Consider the following 22,736-nt stretch of genomic DNA (forward strand, 5'->3'; position numbering starts at 1 on the left):
TTTTCGCTCCTTGGTAGAAAGCCCATTTTAGTTTGCTTTCTGTGTCAAGAAATCTCTAAATACTTTTCTCATCCAGATTCCTTTTTTTTCAATAAAACATTTGCCATTGTTTAGTTTTCTGTAATTTATATGTTTAGAATTTTCAAATATCTGAGCCTCCCTCTCTCCCTGTCTTCTCCACCATCTCTGCTGTCTCTTTTCTGGTATCATTAACCCATGAAGGCTACCTTCATCTCACTGTGGCAGTGCGTAGGAGAAGGAAAATCCAGTGCTGACTGAGGTTTCTGACTGCATCCTGAGGAACGTCAGATGTTTGTGATCTCATTTGTAATTAAAGGATTATTGGCAGCCCTGTCTTTTAGTTTGGTTGTGGAAGGGAGCGCTGTGCTGAACTCCTGGCATTCCAATTGATTTTGTGTTGACATAGTTAAGTAATGTGAGCGCTGACCTTTCAAAATGCCTGGGCCTGTAAGAGACTGGGTAAATCAAAGTGTGAAAAGCACTGCATAAATTGATCGACTTGTTATATGGCTAATAACTTCCTTGAATAAACAATTTTAAACAGTGTGCCACACCCAGACTGCTAGAACTAGTGGGCCCAGTTCCTCGTAAGTTCCTAGCACCCCCTTATTTATTCTGCTTGTGTGTGTTTTTATCCTAGTTATTCTTTTCCCTCTCTTACACAATACAATACACACATACACTTTTATTCTGTGCCTGTAGTGAGGTGGTCAGAAGTTATTTAACACAGGTCTACTAATAGTGCTGTTCTGCTGTCACCTCCTGGATATTGCACCGTGCATGAAAGTATTTTCTCTGCTGAGTCAGCCAGCAATATTTACACACATGTCCACACATCCACAATTACAGCCTTGAAGCGATTCCTTACGTGTATGGCTATATCCGATGTTCATGTTCAGCCCTCTCCGTGGAGTAATGCAGGGGGATGGGGTGCACAATGTTTGTTTTTTTCACCCCTCAGCTTGGAATCTATGGTCTCCTCCCTGTAGCTATAAGCTTGTTTATAAATATAAAGATAGATTTTTTCATAAGTTCTGACTTTCAGGTAGATAAACCTCATTGATCCTGTTGTTTTGTATCGATGCGCGAGATCCATGAGTTCTTTTAAAAGGAGAACAGCTGAAATTCAAATGTGTTTAAAGGTTTTGTAGGGTTTTTCTTTTGAGTCCAGTTATGTCTTTAAGCAGGAGCAGTCACACACCCCTGGACTCCTTTGACTGCTGCCAAGGTAACGTAGAGATTTCCGGCCGGGGGGGAGGTAGAAAGTATCCCTGCTTAACCTTAGTGGTGGTGGCTTCCAGTACCAACATGCCACTGCACAAAGTGTTGAGTGTACAAGGTTGTCCAGTCAGGTGCAGAGCATAGCCCCGACTCAGAAACTCCTATAACTGGTTTTGAGCATGGAAATATTGAGAGATGTTCACAGTCTGCTAATTCTCATTTTTCTCTGATGAGCTGCATTTCCACTCATACTTATTTTTCATCAAAATGAGCACTTTTTTTCTTGATGGTTGGTTGATATACAATAGACATCGGTGTAGTCGATTCGAGCTTAACATCTTGACATTTTATGAGGTTTGTCTTGTTGTGATTTATGTACACGGCTGCAGCTGAACCAGATCCAGTTCCTTGTATAACAGCGTTTGCTTTTCCTCGTTCCTGTGCAATTTGCCCCTTCCTGGTTTGGGCGAAGAATCAGCACCATGGTAACATATACATATACTAGCTTGTGTTTACACTGTTGACCATAATTACACCATGAGGAAACAATGGAAGAGCAAAGAGAAAGACAAGGGCATAAGATAATACCAGTAAATTAAAAAAAAAACAGTCATCTCCTTAGAGAGATATGAGGAATTTGCTGTGCTACTTTCAGAAGAGTCCATTTGCTGCCTTATAGTCCAATATGGTAAAAAAAAGAAACACCAGTGTCTTTATATCACTTTAAATTTCTGCTTTCTGTTGGTCATGTGACATCCACAGGAAGACATGAGGAAATTCTTCATAAACATGTTAACAAGAATTTATTGCAACATGCATTTCTTTTTGTTTTGGGTCTTATCTTGGCTTTACTGCAGACCTTTCATCTTAAGTTTTTCAAAAATGACACATTATCATTTAACATGTATTGTGCATTTGCAGGGAATGTAGATAAAAGATGTAAATAGGCTATAACTAAGAGGCAACAATACTGTCCTTTTAAAGCTGTTAGATTAAGACACAGAAAAAGGGGAAGTGAAACAGGGAAAAGTAGGGGCATCTCTGTAAATACAAGACCATAGGGGAAGCAGGGAGCATTAATTCATATTATAGGCATACTGAGCAGCTGTTTCTGTCTCTGGTTTCACTTCAGCTCCCCTTAATGTGGGGCCTGTCTTAGATTTAACCACTTTTACTATAGAATGTAGATGCTCCAAAGCAGACTTGAAGTGCCAAGTACGTGCATGTCTGCATGTCTTGTGTGTGAATGAATGAGGTGTAGTGGTATGTGGGTATTTCTAAGGCTGGATTTGTTCTAAGTCTCCGAAGCCTCACTAGCCTTGTCTGCCGTCCAAACAGTATTACCCACCCTTTAAACCTGCCTAACTACTGTAGCTGCTCTAATTAGCTACTTTCTAAGTGCTGATGTTAAGATTAGATCACAGATTAATGTTAATAGTGAGGTTGCTACATTATGCAGCAGCGTGTTGCATCACATTTACTTTGCAGCACTTAATTTGACAGTCCGTTTATGACCTTTGGAACAGCATTCATGCTACAGACCTTGCAGATGTGTGATAGTCATACAAAAATGCATTTAACAATGTAACACATGTAACAACAATTTAAGAACTTTGCAATAGTGTGTTTGTAATCCGTGTGTATTTGGTTGTGTGTGGTAATGAAATATCATGGCTGTAGAGAGGCCTTACTGTTTGGAAAAAACAGTAACTCTGCTAACTTTGTCTGTCAAGCTCTCCGATCTGTCTGCTTGTCTGTTCAGGAGCTCTAATCTGACCATTGCCCAGGTTTGGCCTTGTTAGAAAATGCAGTTCTCAGAAGGAGACCTGCCAGCTGCATGCAACTAGCAGTGATTCTCACCCCATTTTGTGAAACTCAGCCACCACATTTCATAAGTTTGTAAATGCTAAAACAAAGAAAGAAAAGCTAGCAATCTGGTCCAGAGTCAGGCACTCATGTCTTCTCGGATGTCTCATTGATGAGCAGCTCTCAATTTCTCAACAGCTGGCTGTAGATGCTGTCTTGTTTTATCGTCATCATCATCATCTCTTCACTGAGAGACTTACATTTTTAAATATGTGGTTTATTTCGGGTTTTTTTATGTACTGGTTAGTATTCAGCGCAGTCTGATTGAATTCAGTGGGGGGCACTGGATGATTTGATATGCTAAGGCTATTCAGTCACTGAACGACTGGGGCCACATCATGAAATTAAAGGCACAATCACAACCACCACGGAAATGTAAAACTCAGAATATAACCCGCTCTAAATCCCTCTATAAAGTTGATTGAGTGTTTGTTTTTTTTTTAAATACACATATACATAATGGTTATCTGAAATTTTTCTGTTTTCCTTAAAATGATTTCATCATTACTTCTGCACCTTTTACTACAGCAGAATCATATGCACTAGAGCCATGTAAGAGCACTTGCTTCACTATCAGTATATAGGAGTCTAAGAAGATTCAAGTCTCCACCTACCTGATCGCACTTTACACAATCTTTACACAGCCATTTAAAGATGGGAATGTTCCACCGTTGTTCCACCTTGACCTTCTTTGTAAAAGGTACGAGCACTGAACGGGGGAAGGGACATTGCTCTTCCACTGGTGGAGGTGGTAATTGAGCCCGATCAACATCTGTGTTAAAAAGGGTGAAACGGCAGAATGGGACACACGCTTTGCTTTTGTTTCCAGAACACTGGCATGCTATCTAAAGTCCCACGCATGCATTATGCCACATTGCTTGTGTAAAAAAGCAAACCCAGCGTACTCGTTGCAGCAGTATTGCAGGATTTCTGTGTAAAGTGTGCAGCTGTTTTTCCACTAATTGCTTTTTTTTTTAGGTTTTAAGCACAGTATTCTTCCGAGCTTCACTTTTTTCTTTTTGAAAAAGATACTGATCAGTTTATTTTACTGGCTGGAGTCTTTGTCTGTCTGATGCTGCCCTGCAGATATTTGGCTTCATGGGAATAAGCACAGAAAAGTGGCTTTGGAGCTGTGTTGGTTTGCTTTCACAAAACACAGGAAACCAGGCAAAGGCCTGCTCTGGCTTGTGATGGCAGAAGGGCAAATCTCAAGAGCAGGCGGGGGAGAGAGAGTGGGAAGTGAAGAATGAGGAACAAAATACAAGTATGAGAGCTAAGGACAGAGAACTGACCGCTCTGTTCAGGGCTCTTAGCCATTTTAATCTGTGTTCCAAGATTCAAGACATGTTTCCCTTTCTTCACTTTGGTTCCGAGCTCTCTTGTTCTGGCTGCTTTACTTCTAAATTTCATATCAAAGTCTGTGTTGTGACTTCATTCCCAGCTTCTTCTCCTGTCGCTTGTTTAAATCAGGAGGAAACAGACTTAGTTGATGCAATGCCGACTGAACTTTCAGTCTGGTTTCTCTTAATGTCCAACAACAGCAGGCAGCTCAGCTGTCCGTGAAGCTCAGGAGATGACATGTATCTGTGATTCTGGAGAAAATCAAAACTTCAGTCAAGCCCATAGTGGTTTGGGCTATTTAGATACATAAAAATATAACTTGATCAGATGCCAGACTAGAATAAAATGATTTTCCAGGAGGAATTTAAAAAAACATACACACACAGATATTACTCAGCTGACTTCTCTGGCTCACTACATCAACTCATGACTCAAATGAAAAATGACATGCGTTTGGATAAGAAAGCTGTGTTTTCAAGCAGAAGGGCCTGTCCTGACCCTCTTTGTGGAAGAGGGGAAAATCTAAGTCCACTACTTACGAGAGGCTGCCTTGCAGTCCCCTAGCAACAACTTTGTTATTGGAGGAGACTGACAGAAGTTGTGGGGGAAGTTGCTATAACTGCAAGCTGATCTTGCTGTGTAGCCTGAAGCGACAGTCCGTCAATAAAGTAAGACACCTCTAGCCGTTAGCCAGTTTTCCCAGACATGAACAGTAGAGGTGCTGTGTAATAGCATCTTGTCAAACTGTTCTAGGATTCAAGGAACATTTATTGTCATACCAGCTCACATTTACATGTATATGGTACAAAATTAGGACTCAGGTCCCGGGAGCAATAAGTAGAATATAAAAATATGAAATGAAAAGTTGAATAAAATAGAAATATAAGCTAAATAAAAACGAAATATATAAGCTAAATACAAATAGAATATAAAACTAAACATTTAAATAAGGAAGCCAGTTTTAGCATGTGCAGCATAAATATGCATGTGCAAGTATGTGTGATTATGTGAATGTTCCATCTATACCTTGTAAATTACAGTTGTCTTTGACATGCTGTCAGCTGTTTTAATAGTATTAGTAAACGCAACCGATTGTTAACAATTTAATGTTTTAAAGTGGGGTGGAAGTAGTAGAGATACTAAGTCAGGCCTAAGATAACAAATGCAACTTAAAGAATACTTGGTGAAGGTTTTTTAATGTGCTTATAGAAGCCTGTGTGCTTTGTATTATCTAATTAAGACCATCAAACATCACAAGTTCAAACTGTGTTTGCCAGCACTGGACTGACTTATGTGAGGCTCATGTAATGACCCACATTATCTGTGTGTCTAGCTGTTTCCACAAGATGTGGGCAGGGCAAGCCTGTCAGGTAGTGCATCATGATCTTCTCTGCTGTCAACCAGTTAATTGTTTGTGCAGTGTCAGCGTTCTCTCTGAGGAACGTGTGTTACAAACATGCCTGTGATCTTGAGGACTGATGTCCGCTTGGGTTGGCACACATGGCACAACCGCTTTTCACTGACGTCTAGGCTGCTAAGTGATCGTGTGTGTGTAGTTTATGACATACTGCATGCAGACGTGGGGAGTCAAACACCACAGAGGGAATCATGCCTTTTGCTCTGTGTCTATCCTCTATTATTTTGCCAGAACAAAGCTATCCGTTGTTTGTGCTCAGCCCTAAGGCTACAGATTGCATTCGAGGATCAAGAGACAGAGAGGGCTTTTTGTCCCAGGACTGAATAGCCATTACATTCGCATCCCACATTAAAGAGACACAGCTCCTGTCTGACAGCCTCTCGCTCTCCAGGGGGCTTAGGGCTTTGGGACTTACAACATGTGTGCAGACTGCACTTTAATGGGTGAATTACTTAGATGCTTACCCCCCCATGTTTACATCAGTTTGCTGCATTTTACCTGTTTTTTTCCATTTTGTATTTACAATGCATACTTAGTTGTACAAAGTTTTTACATAAATGAAAAACAAGAAAAAAGGAGTGACTGATCAGGACCATGGCATGGGGCACACAGCTGTAATCATGGGGGGCCTGTGTTAAGTTGAGGGAGGTGGACTCTTTGCTGCCAGTCGCGACTGTCTGTCTGCAGAGCGAGTGAAGAAGTGAAATAGAGAGTGAGAAGGGGGTGAAGGACATTATGTAATACATTGGATTCGAGGCAGGATGATAGGGGATGGAGGGGCTGTGGGAATGGGTATGGATGGGGCAACTGTCGAGCTGCACAACAGGCAGACGATCATCAACTTGAGCCAGGTCAGCTCTAATAGCCTCAGTTGCATGTATCATTACACATGTGTGCACTGATAAGTCACATTTTCCAAAGCGTCCATATACTGTTTCCTTTATGATTTCTTATGCCTTAGCATACCTCCAGTGACTCACCTGCATAAGCAGTGCGCAATCTGAATTCCCTTTAGAGCTGGGATCACAATCTGATGAGTCTTAGACAGGCTGAAAAGATAAAGGAGGGAGAGAGAGAGATGCATATCAGAGCATGTGATAGGAAAATGGTTAACAATGCGCTTGTGGTTTTGTCACTTTTCATCCTCCCTCACATTCTCTCCCTCTGAGTGTGCGTGAACACGAGCAACGCAAACATATGTTTTAGAGATGAATAAATGCAATGCTTTGCCTAAGGAAAAGTCTATCTCATGACTGGAAACATTTCTCCTATTTTTGGTCACCACCGCGAAGCATACATTTGCATTTGTTTGTGTAAGGGAGAGATAAAGAGAGCAGAAAGCAGTATGAAAACACATCAGTGTCTGGTGAATGTGTGTCCTATCACAGCTTGTACAGAGTGGTGTTTGAAAGTTGGACTTCTTTTCATGTGTTTGTTTCATCGTGTTTTTCGACTCTGTTAAACTGTGAAGGTCATACACCACTCTCAGTGCCAATCTGAGGCACACACACAGCTGCTTTGGATATAGAACATGTGCAAGCTGGCACATGTGCATACAATACATACAAAGACACACAACTACACCCTGATGCTTGTCTTGGGGATCATGTCGATCACATGATCACACTGGATGGATGAGTGCTATTTAAAGCGATCACCACTGGGGGTGAGGAGGAGATAAGAGAGTATTGTTGACAGCGTATATAAGCCCAGTGAAAACTAGACGTACTGTACTGAACTCTGCAGCTCTGAATCATCCTGATATGGATAAGCTTTGTGGTCAGCCAATTCAAAACAATGAAATCTGCTGATATTGCCCAGCCCCTTTTTCTGTCTTTCTCTTTTCTCTTGGCCTTCTAAAACTGGTTTCTTCCCAGCAGTCTGTATGTCTTTTCCAGGTAAACAAGATAGACCTCTAGTGTGCGGCCCAGAGCTTAAAGTGATATTGGTCTTCAGAGAATGAAACAACCACCACCACCTATACTTGTGTACTTGAAGGCTTTCTACAAAATGTTCACAGTTTGCTCCTTCACAAACAGCAAAAGCTGTTTATAAGAAAGAGGCCGTGGGAAGTCAGGTTCTGGAAAGCTGAGTCTTGGCTGTGCCAAACAGGTGGAGTACACATGCAGGGAGGCAGGCTGATTAGATTAGATCAGGCAGAAAAACTGAGACGGAAAATACACCTTGGGAGGTTCGATACACCATTGACAGACAATTTTTTTAGTCCTGTCCTGTTTGTGACCTGCTTGTTAGTTTTCAAAGTTGTTGTGTGTGTTTTGTGGCAGTTGGCCTGCACCTTAAGTGAGCTTATACAGAGTGCACTATGTTCTATAAACCAGGCAGATCCCTGGGATTTCTGCCGGGCTGGTAACAGGAGTCGAGGTGGTGTGTTAAATATAGAGAGAAAGCCCGGTCATCTCCCCGACAACAGCAGAGAGCCCACCGTAATACTGGATGGTAGTGGTGGGCAGGGCCTGCCGAACAGCAGCACAGCAGCATCATATCACCATTTGTAGTATCAAAGTCCAAATGTCCTCTTAGGACATGGTGTGGAAATCTACTACGTGAGGAGCTCTCATCCATGCGTATCCACCCTCATTTTAACTTAGTGCTCCTTGGATGAAATGTTCTCATGTACAGAGCTCATCCATTCATTGCACACAACACATAGACACACACATGCTTGGACACATGTTAACTTCCCTCCTTTCCGCACTCAGAGCTTGTTGTTGCTACTTGTGTCTTGGCTCGGAGCAGGAGTCTCTCCCTCTTTCCCTCTCTGTATGTGCCTGGGCCTGGCTTGTTGACTTTAGCTGGCCTATGTGCTGTGCTGCTGCCAGAGGGGATGGTTCTTGGCCCAGCCAAGGCCAATAACAGTTGAGGGAGGAAGGAGGGTAAGAGGGTGTGTTTTGTATGTGTGTGTGTGTGGTACGTGTGTATTTGGATGCCTCTGGTTGGAGAACTTGGCACACTTAAGTACATGCACAAACCATACACTCAGTCTCTCACACCCACACCCACACAGACACACACGCAGGTAAAGGTACAGTAAATGGGGTTAGGACTTTCCTCACTGAGGCATAGTACCTGTCTCATAAAACATGCTTGTCAGTGACAGGGCTCGTAATTCTGACAGCTCTGAGAATGAATGGTGTCCCTTCTCTACATTAAATACCACCACCACAATGAGTGTGTATGTGCCTACACATGTTGCATGTGTGAGGAGGACTGTTATGTTTATCATGTCATTGTGAAATTTACTGCACTCCATAAATGTACCATGGTTGGACTGAAAGACTTGTAAACATCCAAATTTGCGGAGTCGAAAAGCCCCAAACTCCCACCCCCATCCGAAAACACACACACACACACACACACAGCCAACTTTGTTGACAGTGATCTCTGCTCTCCAATCAGCTCCTTCTGGCCTCTAAATAAAGGCATCCCCAGTTTAACGTGCTCCAAAATAAAACCTCTCCTAAGAAGATGCAGACAGATTTACTGTTAAAGTAAATCTGTCTGCATCAGGCAGTTGCTTATTTGCCTGTCCTTCTCTCCCACCAAATTTAATGACTCCATAGTTATTTCACAGACAGATAAGGAAATGGTTGAAAAATGTATCAAGATAAAATTACTAATAATTTTTCCTGACATATTTTTAATGAAAACCAGTAGAAAAAAGTAGTTTTTATTACTGAACTGTAGTGTGCAAGGACTTGCAAATTTGCTCTGGCTATTTGTCTTAATTGTGCCTTTTTAATTTACCTTGAACACATTCGTGCAACCCAAGAAACTATCTATGGATGACTTTGAAACTACTAAATGCCAGTGCCACAGTAGCTGAACGCCAGCAAAGGTCAAAACCTTGGAGTCGAGTACAGTTGTTAAATGAAGTATTATAATATATTATAATATGTCCACCTTGGACCCAAAAAAAAAAAGCCACACTGGCGAGGTAAACTCTCATAACCAGGCCATGGGAAAACATCTCTGACCTGTCCTTTTTTTATTAACAATTTCCTCATCTTCTGCGCTCATTACTTCACCTCACTCCATGCTGTTATTGTTGTTATGTTGCTATTGCGTCACGTGTCGATGGTTCAACCTAACAAACCACCTGGTGAATTATTGCCTGTTCGTGTGTTACTCATACTAGGTTGTTTATGAGCCAGGACGTACTCGTCATGTGCTTTAATTGTGGTTTGCATTTAAGTAAAACCGTTGAACAATTTGCTTGTTACTGTTGATGAAGTGTCTTACGGCCGGTACATACCGCCCAGGCTTAATGAAGAGTCACAAAGTGAGTCGCAGACTATGTCATTTAGAGTATCTCCATGCACGTATGGGTTCATCAGTATAAGTTAAGAACAGGATTGTTGGGGCTGTTATCTGCATGAACTGGTTTTATGATGGCTCAGTTTGGCAGCCATCTACTTCTAACCAAGTGTAAACATTGATATCCAAGCCTAATCACAACAATAGAATTGCGTCACCGCCGTCAGAATCAGTAAGAGTCATTCAGCAGTTGGCCGTCCAGGAAAGGCTTTCCAAAATACACCATTAGCATTGTTTATTGGTTAACAGATGCACACACAGACACACACAGATACTTGCACCAGATGTAATGAAACTGTGGTGGAGTATCATGATTCTGCTGGGAAGCAGAGGAAGGAAAAAGCTCAATGTCAGGAAATCAGAGTGGGTTGGGTGGAGTGGGGGATATTAATGGAGCTGGTGTGTGTTCCTTCTGTTTGTGTGTGTGTAACTGATTCCAGAGGTAATACTCACATAACACATGTGCATGACTGTAAGTGGTGTGCTATTAGTCTACCACTGTTCCACCATAGGCAGGCCAAATTGGACTCAACCAGGACTCCAAACTCACATGCTGTAGGATTGAAAACACCATTTCCTTGACTCACACAGTGAAGCAGACAACTCTTTATCCTTGTTGGCAACAAAACGGCACAGAAAAGGCAATAAGAATGAGACAGAGGCCCATAAATCAAAAACATGTCCCTGGTTGGCCCTGTTTTGTGCTGAAAACAAGGCTAATGACTCAAACAGGACACGGCTAATCTTGTTATCTCTTTATCTCTCGTCCAGACTGTGTATGTGTGTCTGTTTATGCATACGTATTTGTGTGTTGTGCATATGTGTGTGTTAACCTACTCTCCTCTGGCTACGTCTTCTGTTTGAGCTGAAGTGTGGATATTATTTTCTTACATAATGTGATTCTCTGCATGTTGGTATTTAACAATGATATGCAATAGTTTTGCCAATTGCCTGCATTCAGGACAAATAAATATTTGTTGTGAGCATGCACCGACACCCACACACACACACAAATACACACTTAACCTGTGTTTTGCTTGTAAAACTGTAAAACCATTGTCTTTTTTGTGCAACATCTGCGTGTACCGTCTCAAAGATTTCTTCATATCAAGTACATTCCTCTTTTTGTTCCAGCATCAGAGTTAAGACACTTTACAAACTTGATCTGTGTCCATAAAATAGTCCTGTCCACTTCTAAGTGTGTGTGTGTGTGTGTGTGTGTGTGTTTGCAGAGGTAGGTGCACGTACGCTTGCTGATTTACGGTGTACTCCTGTACGTGTTTGTGGACTCCAGAGTGAAGTTTTTTGCGCTCAGTGTGTGTGTGTGTGTGTGTGTGTGTGTGTGTGTGTGTGTGCGCACTGAGAGTGGATCTCTGCCAGGGTTTAGGGCTTGGCTGAGAGAACGCCTCAAACCAGTTTACTCTGGTTGTGTAGTGAAGTCTGGGGGTGGGACAAGGACGTCTTAAAGCTGCAGAACATGTGTATCTCTGCCTCTGTTTATCTTTGTGTATGTGTGTCCGTTTTGTGTTTGTACATGTTACATTTGTAGCACCACATAGTGAATAGATATTCACATTGTTGTGTTGCCTTTGCTTTTTCTGGATTTTACGTGAGAATTTCAATCAATTTATGTGTGTGCAAGTGTACATAAGTTCTTTGCCCTCAAATATTTTTCTCCGCATTTTACTTTCAAGGACAGCAGGGACGGAGGTGAAGGGTGCAAAATGAATGTTTTTTTGTCATTCTTCATTGCTGGATGACAAAACCTAATGCCATGCTTGGTCATTTTTTTTAGAATGCCGATGCCAAGGTGCTCGCTCTTTATGCTTGCTGTTTGTGCGTGTTTGCCGTTTTTGTGTGTGTGCGGCTAGTTCAGGTGGGCAGCATAAATGTTTTAAGATGAGGGTGGACTGCTCAGCAAGGGGTGTACTGAGCAGGAAGGGAGGAACAGACGTCTCTCTCCCTGTCGCTAAGCGAGGTTGCACAAGCTGTGCAGAAACACACCACAAAACCCCTTCACTTGAGAGGCACTCTTTTGCATCCTCATGTGCACACACGCGCACGCACATACATAGCACTCAAACAAACACACACACAACAGTCGGTTGGCCAAGATTTATAGTGTACATACAGTCACGTATGCTCTGCCTCTTTGTTTTGTCATATTTGCTTGCTGCATCATCTAAATTTCTTCTAACATCCGTTGATATTTTTGCAGTTTTCTCTGGGGAGAAGGCCAAACTATTTTTTTTCTAAAATAACATTTACTTGCTTACTCAAAACAACATTTTTTTTTTTTTTTTTTTGCGGCTTAAGTTTAATTTGTTCAAACATATCATGAGTTCCTGGTGAAGCCGAAACAAGAGCACCATTGATAAGTCAGTCTGTGTTTGTGTGTTTTGCAGGAAGCCCTCAGGTCATGCTGATAAGGAGGTGATGGCTGCCACCGTCCTGACTTCACTGTCCACATCCCCTTTGGTGCTCAACCCTTCCTCTGCAACCACAGGTACCACTCCTGCCACAGTGTCAGGTGTATTTTACCTTGAACGTGCCTGCTGTGAAAGCTCCTCCATCAAATAATGACTCATCCACTGGTTTAAACAAATCTAGGTCACTCACTTTGATTTATGCCCAGGGTTACTAAGTCTCAGTCAGGTGAAACCGGGGATAGTGGGAGGAAAAGCTCATCATAAATCACTTGACGGTTACCCCAACACAGACTGAGCTGCTGAGTCGTTTACATATTCATCATTATTCATCTAATGGAAGGCAGTATTACAGCATTATCAGCACTATTACTGTATCTTTGTATACATGTGTGCTTACCCAAGCCCATCCCTTACAGCCAGCTGCTCAGCCTTGACTCTATCGCAACAGCTCATTTTGTTGTTTTCCGTATTAGTGTGGTTGCCATCATCATGCCAGACGGTCAAAGTCCTGTTGGCTTTTTTGGTTTTTTTTTTGTTTTTTTGTATTTTTTTAAGCTCAGCATTAAACCAAGGCTACTGTTTGTGTTCTCAGTAAGGAAACACGTTCAGTTCACATCCCCATATCACCAGCTCTGCAAATTGCCTAAAGTATAAATAAATATCTTGCAAGTAAAGTTTTCATTGTAGAATTCAGCAGTCATTGGATCTTGTCAGAATACGCTTGGCGTCAGGAAGCTCAGGTGTTACAAAGAGAGATTGTTGGTTGATATCTTTGATTTATCGCAGTTTGGTCAAGCTTCATAAAAATGTCTTTATGTTTGTTCAAGTTAGAGTTTGGTGAAATGCTCCATTATGTAGCCCTGTGTGAGTGCCCGATCCGTACCGACTGCTTGATTTGTTCTTTACATACGCAAAAGTGGTCCTATCAGTCAAAGGAGGTTATGGCAAACGTGTCCATTTAATTTTTTTTAATTCAAATATCAAATAATATTAAAAATGTGTGACATCTTGAGCTGAAACTAAACTGAAATAAACTGAAATAAGACTCTTTCTTGTGGGAGAGACACATGGTTCATCTCAGGGTCTTAGCAATAAAGTACAGTAATCCTTATACACAAATTGATCTATGCTACATATTCACAGTAGCTGGAATTCATCTCCTTACATTTTTATAGGAAACAGTTATTGGTTGGTTTAAGTTAATCCCCAACATACATGATATTAAGCTTTGGTCTGTGTTGGGGTTCAGGTTTATGTTATGATGTTTTGCCACAGTGAAAGTCAGGTCAAGCTGGCGCAACTATGATTATCTTATAGGTTCAGTACTATGGGATTGGTCAAAAAGTGAAAGTGTATTGAAAGGTTTGTAGGTCGAGACTTAGAGAAATAATATAATGCCTTGTCCAGGATATTAAAGCTGTGTTGAGCTTAGTGGCCAGAGTTCAGTATAGCTACACGAAAAATGTTGGGACCGTGAAGTAATTACTCTACATAAGATTTTGAAGATATTAGAACTTGTGCATGAAACAGGCTGCATGATTTATGGTCTTTTGAGAGGTTTTATGTTTTCATTTCCATTACAGATTTAGAATTTGGTTCAGGGTTTTTATGCATACTGTCCCACCACGATGTTGTTATTGTTTTTATCTGAGGCCTTTTAAAATGGTATATACTTACACTCTCTTTTCTAAAATGAAACATCCTCTATTTAGCCATGTCTTGCCATTAATCTGAAACTAATTGTGTGTATTCTTTAAACTACAGCCCCAGAGCCAGCCAGCAGGGTTTTGAAAGAGGTGCTGTCAGCCAGCTATAGCAGTTCAACCAGTGGCAACTGGAGCTGGGATGCCAGCGACCAGTCAGTGCCCTCCACACCGTCCCCACCTCTTTCCAACGATACCAATAAGAACTTCCTGCTCTCGTCCCAGGGCGATGATGTCAGTGAGGATGTTACAGAGAGCACGCACTTCATGTTTGAGGACCCCATACCTCGGAAGCGAAAGGTAAATGTCGATGGTTATGTCCTGCTGCAAGAAGCAGAGTAAGTTAAAGTTAAATGTTATATCTCATTACAGGGAATTTTGTAATGCAAATATGGTCAGTTGTATTTTGACTTCTTTTCATATATTGGAAAATATAATCCTTTTCATGTTTTCTGTCTGTAATGTCCCAATTATTGTAAATCCAACATACCAAGTGTAGTATCTGCAAGTGCAACATCTGTTATTTTTGGAAATACTGAAACTGGAAATTGAACTGATGACAGAAAAGGTAAAAATGTAAAAACTGACGTTTCTGTCAGTGCCCCAGAATATCATCTTTATTAGGTTTAGGATTTGATTGGTTGCTTTTTTGTCTTTATCTTTGAATTGGTTTATTTTGCACTTAGCACAGCAGTTCTGCAAATGAAAAGTTGTTTTTGCTGGAGAATTGATTTTGACTGAACAGCAGGAAGGCCTTAATGGGAAATACACTATATAGACCAAAGAATGTCAAAAGTATGGCTTGATGACACAGCACAGCACAGCAAAACACATCTGCTTATTATTCAGATTATGTTTAACACACATCTAATAAGCCTAACTATGTATCATGAAGATGATGTATTGAACTAATGAAATTAAAAAAATAAGTTGGCTTCCACACTCGGTATAGTTTGTTGACATAGCTGTGGTTTGTGGTTTTCTCAGTAGACCCACATGCTGTCCACTTCACTTTCTATGTAAACCAAAAATTAGCACATGCCAAGTAATACTTCATGGGCACAGTTGTAGAGAAACAACTCTAATGTGCTTTTGTTATTTCTATGATGTAAAAGCAGGGAGAGACCTTTGAAACTTTCAGAAAATTTAAGCACCATGCAGTTGAAAAGCCATGACATAAGGCCTGTTGCTTTCTCTTTCTCGCTTCTGTGGATGATGGATTACTTTATGTTCTCTCCATCGCTTTTCTCCCTCACTGTTTTTTTTTTCCTATAGATATTCCTAAACATTATGGTGTTTTTCACTATCAAGAAGTTTTTCATCTCCATTTCAATCTTTTTCAGGGTCAGAGGTGGGAAGCTTTAGGAAAAATGACAGAGAGGGGACAGATGAACAGCATGAAGCAACAAAAGGTTCAAGCGATGCATAAAAATGAGGACAGTCAGAGTCAGGGGTTGTAGAGAAGGAGAGAAGAATTGAGTCTCATACTCATGAGCATCCTCTGTCATACAGTGACAGGGATCATATACTGTACAACATGTGGAAGTCTGCAATTCAGTCTCCTTGGAATGGGCCAGCACTGTTGAGCTGCTGAATACATAAAACCATAAAGACTTTAAGGACGACAGTGCCAGACACATGCCATGCCATAGATAAGCAGACAGGAAATTAAGTTGGATGTCACTGGGAGAAATACAGACTCGCAAACTGCGTGGAACAGGGTGAAAATATGAGCTTACCTGCTGGCTCGTTTTGTGTGGCAGTATCGCTGACACCAGGCCCCAGAGTTCCAAACCATATATGAGCAGCTGCCCCTTGGATTTTAGGCTGTTTGATTTTGTGCACTCAGTGGGTTAAGAGGATTATTAAACATGGCAATCACTGGTCTTACTGTAACAGTGTTAAGATGCAAGAAAAACGCTTAGGGAATTAAGTGATTTGTGATTGTGGGATTAAAGGGCAGCTTTGCTGTGTTATTTTTATTAGGAGGATTGTTTTAAACAGCGTGGTAGGGAACATGTGTAAGGCCAGTGCCACCTGAGCAGTCCGATGCTTTGTTGTTGTTGAGTAGAATGAAATAGTGACAGTCGACCAAAAATAGTTCAGAGGTGTAGTAGTGTAGCAGATAATCAACGTAACCATGCAAATCTACTCTCACTTCCCTTGCTCCTCTCTTTGTCTTTTCTACTCTCTTCCTCCCTCTCTTCTCTGCTTACCCTTATTTCTCCAGCGGTTGTTGAAACGCACTGACGGTACACACCCACAGTCTTACATTAGCAGTGATGCAGGCCCCTGCCTGCTCATGGGACGACTGCCAGCCCCTGATATATGAAAGAGAAATGAAGTGAAATAAGAACACCCCCCCCATCTGTCCATCTCTTCACGGCTTGCTTATGAACTATGGGGAGTTATCCTGGGTCTAATGTAAAATCGCATTAGAGGAGGATCAAATACAGTAAGCATTTTCAAATGCTTCTTTTGGTGAGAGGTTAAAACGAGGTCAGTTTGTTTTTCACAGGTGTGCTTGTCTATGGGGAAGTCTGAGTGCTTGTGTGTATTTTTAGTTGTAAATTAAATACCAAACCATTTCCAGTAAGATGCACAGACAGCAGGGAGAGATCAAAATAATGCATTTTTTGTGCTCAACAATCTGTCAGCCGACATTAAAATGCTGTGAAGTAGACACAGAAAGGTACCGTTTCATTGTCCCTTCTCTGTCCCCGTTTCTGTCTCTGTGTCTCTCTTTCTCTTCAACTCTGTATGTGTCCGAACTTGTCAGATATCAGGTTTCTATTTTTATAGGCTTGGTGCTCTAATAGCTCTCTAATGAGGTGTAGTGTTTGGCCCCTTGTAGAGTGGCACTCAGCCCCCCACAAAGGCCTTTCTTTTGAGTCCGCAAAGGAGAGCTACACGGTGGAACGTAACGATACAGGCAGCACAAACTTCTGTTTCCCATAACACAGTCGTCAGTGTTCCACAGTTCACATGGTGGATTTTATAACTGTGTCTTCCATGGTTGACAGAAAGTGAAGAAAATGATTGACAAAGTAGGATCAAGGATGAATAAATAAACACAAGGTGGATTTGATGGCATAAATGCAGAGGTATGTTTCTAATTACGCTTGTTGTCCAAATCAGCTGTCTTTTGACTCATGTCACTTGTTTGGCAATTGTCTCTTTTAGAACTCCATGAAGGTGATGTTCAAATGCTTGTGGAAGAACTGTGAAAAGGTCCTCAGCACCTCCTCAGGGATCCAGCGGCACATCCGCACCGTCCACCTGGGGTGAGTTGCAAGTCATCACAGGAAAACCGAGCACCCATTTAGTCTCTCTTGGTTTTCAGCAGTCCCATAAGCGGGGGTTTATGATCGGCTTTTAGCTGTACTCTCCACGTGTCTAGTAGATGTGCAGTAAAACTGATACTGACGTTAGAATACTTTATGTTCACACCTGTTGTCCTCACCCAGTTGAGTCTGTTACGTTCCCAGTCGCAGTTATTGTCATAGCTGAACCACAACACACACACACGCCGCCATTAGGCAGTAAAATAATCTGGTTGAGTCTTCATTGTGACAATAATAGTATTTAAAAGTTTATTTTTATTTGTACCCATATTTATGCTTTTGTAATTCAGAATCAGTTATGTAAATGTGGGCTGTCATGTCATGTCTGTTTGTTTCATAGAACTGCAGACTTTGTTTTTCACTTTAATAAAGACCTACAATGTGTAGGTGTAGCAGTGATAAACTTGGCGAGTTAAATAATGCTCAAACAAGAATAGCAACACACATTTGACTTGTCACAGCTGGGATCCTTTACCACTACCTGCCATTTCGGTGGACTAACTGAGCTGAGTCTTACTGCTTCTTCAGAGATGTGCCTTGTGCTCATTGGTATACTGTCCACTAAAGAAGAATTAAACTATTAACATTTCCCAGTCAGAACCAGCAACACATACATTTGTAGCGCAGTACTTACATAGTCTTGTACTGTTAGTTTGTACAATAGTTTAAAGTCATAAAGTTTTTGAGGAAAGAGGCGTCCTTAAAAACTGTCCTCACATTTATTGTCAGGTTATCATCAGCTCTTTGTTTGAAGATCTCTGCAGCACGCTGGCTTTCACTGCCCCCTGCTGCTGGAAAGAGTAATAACTTCCTGCCTATTTTTTGGTTGACAGCAGTGGTTATGTTTATGGGTGTCACTGGTGCTGTAGTAAACTGGAGCGTCACAGGCAAAGACATGGCCATCCATCATGACCGCTATGATTTCAAGTCAGTATTTTAAAATGCACCCAACTCTTTTCTTCTTCCCAGTTTTGGTTTTCTGTTTACTGTTAATCTTAAAAAAAAATCATACCTGTGCTAAATTTGTTGGTGCATCTTAATTAAACAGAAGCTTGATCATATCCTTTATAGTTATTATTGTTAATTAAAAATATTTAAAATATGAAAATCTGCTCAAAACAAAAGCAAATTACGATACTGAATTTTGAACTAGCACAAAGTAGTATTATTCTGCTTTATTTAATATGATTTTCAGCACTGGGATATGCCATAACCATACCCAACTACCATCCAGCACAGAAAAAGGTGAATTATGTCAGCATACATACACTATATAGACAAAAGTACTGGGACATATGAACATTACAACATTACCAACAGGGACTTTAAACTGGATTTATAAGGAAGGTAAAATAACCAGAATTTGGGGAAATCCTAAAGAGAAGAGTCTCTAAGTTGTTGCTCACTCTCTTCTGCAGCCGAAACAGCGACTCGGACTACAGTGATGGAGAGGAAGACTTTTACTACTCAGAGATAGAGGTCAACATGGACAGCTTAACAGAGGGCTTGTCCAGCCTCACGCCCACCTCCCCCACCACGGTTGGTCCACCGCCTGTCTTCCCTCTGCCGCTCACTGAGGTGCCTCACTCTGAACACATCAGTATGAATGGTTCGCAGAGCCACGCCCCAACACTGCTCAGTCAGTCGGCTCCCTCCACGCTCTGCCACATCCGCACTGACCACGCGTACCAGGTAAATGTAATTTCCAGCAAATTAATGAAAGTGCAACGCCGCTGAAAACAAGACAAAACATTTAGCAGTCGGTGTGTTTTCCAATCCACAGAATTTCTGATTTCTATCATATGGTATCTGCAGAGGCAGTTTTAGAGATCAGTGTGAAAAGAAAAGGCTCTGAGGTCAGTTTGAATAACTTAACTCCTACATCGCTGTGGGAGTACATATCAGGGAGAGAAAGAAAAAACTTTCTTGCAATTGTTAACATAAGGTCACATGAAGAGTAAAGTCTGAATATTTTTTAAGTCGAAAAGTTTAAGTCATGAGATTTAATTATACTTAAATTCCTGCTTGCGACACTTAATTTGAACTGCTTTGTATCAACTCTGGGTATCCACGCCTCCTCCCCCTGCTTCCTCTCGTCCTTCTTCCTTTTCTTTCTTTAACTCTACAAGTTCCTGTGCTCTCCCCGCTTGCATGCCCTTGGAGGCAAAAATTAAATGGTTTTAGCCGGAAAAATGCATTTGGTTAAAATATAAATCTCCAAAATATTCAGTACTGAAATCAGTCTTTTGCAGTGGTTCGTGGTAATATTGGACTTTCAGTTGCCATGAAAACACAGATTGTGCAGAAAAACTTGACTTGCATTATGCATACGCACTGAAACTACACTGACCCCTTCTCGTGTTTCATTTTCTCCGTGTTGCAATGTACTTGTACTCTTCTATTAGCGCACCTAACTTCATGTTCTCTCTGCTGTTCTTTATTCTGTCTTGGAAACTTCTGCCATTTTCTGTCTACAATTGTGAAACTCTAACATTTTGGGTTTACGTAAAATATGTGTTTTTGTGGTAGGCAGCTGCGGTACGATCACAGTTGATACAAAGGCGCATTTTAGATGTAGAAGTGGAGAAATGCTTTCTCTACTCCTTACGTAATTTTTTCCCCCCCTCTGTTTTTCTGTCTGCTTTTAACCTGTCCCCTCCTCCTTTCTGCTGTATCCTCTTCTGGCTATGGTGGGGTGGTTGTCCATATTCCAGGCCACTGCTCCAGTGAGTATCCCAGTGGGTCCTGAGCTGGCTGGGTTAGGCAGTGGTAATGGAACCGGGCCTGGAATTGGGACTGAGAATGGCATCAGTGTGTCGTGGCAGTCCCCTCCTGTCATTTTCAAAGGCGTTCCGGTGAGTGAGGCTTTGTCTCACGCCTTTTTATCTTCATCTCAACTCCTCTCTTGCTTTTTCCGTTTGTCGCCTCTTTTTCCCCTTGCTTCTCAACATTATGCTCTTCAAGCTTCCTTTAAATAGCGCTATTCAACCAAAAATGCTAGTCAGACTGCTTTATGTATAATCAAGAAAAGAACACATCAAAATAAAGGTGCATGCAGGTGCAATATTATAACATGCTGCCAACATTATATTGCACGTGTCCCTTTCCTGTTTATGTAAGATCTGTGCAATTTAAGACAGAAATGAAATGAAAAATTAGAAAAAAAGGCAATCAAATACTCCAATAGAACATATAAAATTTTTCAAATGCACTCTGTCATATCCTCAGGGCCTCTAGTAGGCTGTTTCAAAGGCTGGGGCCATAATGGCTGAAGGCAGCGTTGTCGTGAATCAGAGTCTTGGCTCACGGGGACAGCCAGGAGACAGCTGGAGGACCTGAGGGATCTAGGGAGCACATATTGTATCTTAAAAGCACATCAGATGTCCTCAGGCACAGAACTGTTTAAAGATTTACAAACCAATAAAAGCATCTTAAAATCAATAATAAAACTGACAGACAACCACTGTAGCCAGGGACACACACACAAAACAACATGTAATGTGAGCTTTCCTGGTTGTACAGATAAATTTGAAATCAAGTGATTTTGAGTGTGGTTTTTTTTTGTGGCAGACCAGAAAGGACTGCATCAAGATAGGTGGTGCAGACTGATTTTTCAGCATCGACCTAAGCAATGTGAGCAGCAGCTTGTGAGAAAAGTGATAAAAGCAGCCTTTGAGGATCCTTGAGATCATGGCCCAGGATGACACTCAAGCTCTGTTTTGTCACGGTTGCGTTACATAAAACTTAAAGCCATACACCTGCAAACTGAAATGCATTGCATGATCATAGATGCAGCTGGCGTCAGCCATGCAAAACTGGATGTCATCCGTGTAATCGTAATAGCTTGTGCCTGTCTACTGATGATATAGAAAGCTTACAGAAGAGTACAGCGGTGCTCTACGGGGTGATATTGTTCAACAGCATTTAAAGCTGCACTGAGACTGAGAAGAACAAGACAAACAACACTGATCTTTAACTCGTTCACACTTGTTACTAAGGCTGCCTCTGTGCCGTTAACCTCTCGGGTCCTGTCTAAATCGCGCAACAACAAACGCAAAGCGATGTGTCTTGGGCACAAAGACCGTGTGGGCGTCTCCAGGAGCAGCTTCTATTTTTGTTCATATGTGTGCAAAGTGCAAAACGACAGGGTGATGGTGTATATAGTGATAGGTGATTGATGGTGATTAATCAACCTTCAGGTGGCTGCAGGGATTTAATGAACTGAGCTTTACATACAGCACAAAGCAGCTGTGGACAACAGAATCACTTATATTCATTTATTGATAAATGCAGACATTATTGCTTCAATTCATTAATTTTTTTTAGGCCAATTTGAACATATCTGCTGTTTAGAGAGTATTTCATTTTTAGTATTATTCCCTTAAGTACTCACTCAAGTCATGTGAAATCAGTTTTATTTATATAGTGCCAAATCACAACAAAAGTTCTGTCATTACACTTTCCAAAAGGAGCAGGTCTGGACCATACTCTTTAATATACAGAACTCTGATATTCCTTCATGAGCATGAGCTTGGTGACAGTGGCAGGGGAAAAAAAAACGCCTTTTAACCTTTGAAGCAGACCTGGGCCGTGTGTCTTTGTCAGTTACCATGGTGAAGGGTCCACATAAAGACTTGTTGGGGAGGATGCTAGAGCTAAAAGACAATTTAGGATAAAAGCATCTGCACACCCCTTGGATGTAGTAATAATGTCATAACTTTTTCTTCATTGTTCTGACAGGGACAGAAAGCTGATGGCGTCTTTCTGTATGTCTTTGTTGTGTAGAATATAGTACAGAGTTGGGCTGCACTGCACCGGTCTGATGCAGAGCAATGCACTTACGATGTCTTTGCGTTTTTTCCAGGGGCCGGTGACTCATGTCAGGACTGTTACCATCGGTGAAAAGCGGCAACCGGCCGCCAGCACACACACAGCTGTTAACAAGAACCATGCTTTAATCACACCAGCACCTAAATCAACGCCAGGAACCAGGTATGCAGCAGTGTGCATGTGTCTGGGTGATTGTAGTTTGGAGTGTTAAATGATTCTGCTGGTTTTG

The 22,736-nt window shown here is 41.4% G+C and overlaps 1 protein-coding gene across 4 annotated transcripts in view; it reads left to right on the forward strand.

Annotated features, from left to right (window-relative positions):
* The window catches only part of slc2a4rg (SLC2A4 regulator), a 36,115-nt gene that overhangs the window by 6,974 nt on the left and 6,405 nt on the right, over window positions 1–22,736 (forward strand). For 3 of the 4 annotated variants that reach the window (XM_046396454.1, XM_046396450.1, XM_046396453.1), the window contains exons 3-8: window positions 12,607–12,707; window positions 14,395–14,633; window positions 17,517–17,617; window positions 19,096–19,369; window positions 20,392–20,532; window positions 22,542–22,669. In XM_046396454.1, coding sequence (XP_046252410.1) covers window positions 12,607–12,707; window positions 14,395–14,633; window positions 17,517–17,617; window positions 19,096–19,369; window positions 20,392–20,532; window positions 22,542–22,669 — 984 coding nt within the window. The remainder of the gene's footprint in view (window positions 1–12,606; window positions 12,708–14,394; window positions 14,634–17,516; window positions 17,618–19,095; window positions 19,370–20,391; window positions 20,533–22,541; window positions 22,670–22,736) is intronic. The other variant, XM_046396452.1, reaches the window with a different exon arrangement.

The sequence above is a fragment of the Scatophagus argus genome, chromosome 8 (genome assembly GCF_020382885.2).
Source record: "Scatophagus argus isolate fScaArg1 chromosome 8, fScaArg1.pri, whole genome shotgun sequence".
Lineage (NCBI taxonomy): Eukaryota > Metazoa > Chordata > Actinopteri > Scatophagidae > Scatophagus > Scatophagus argus.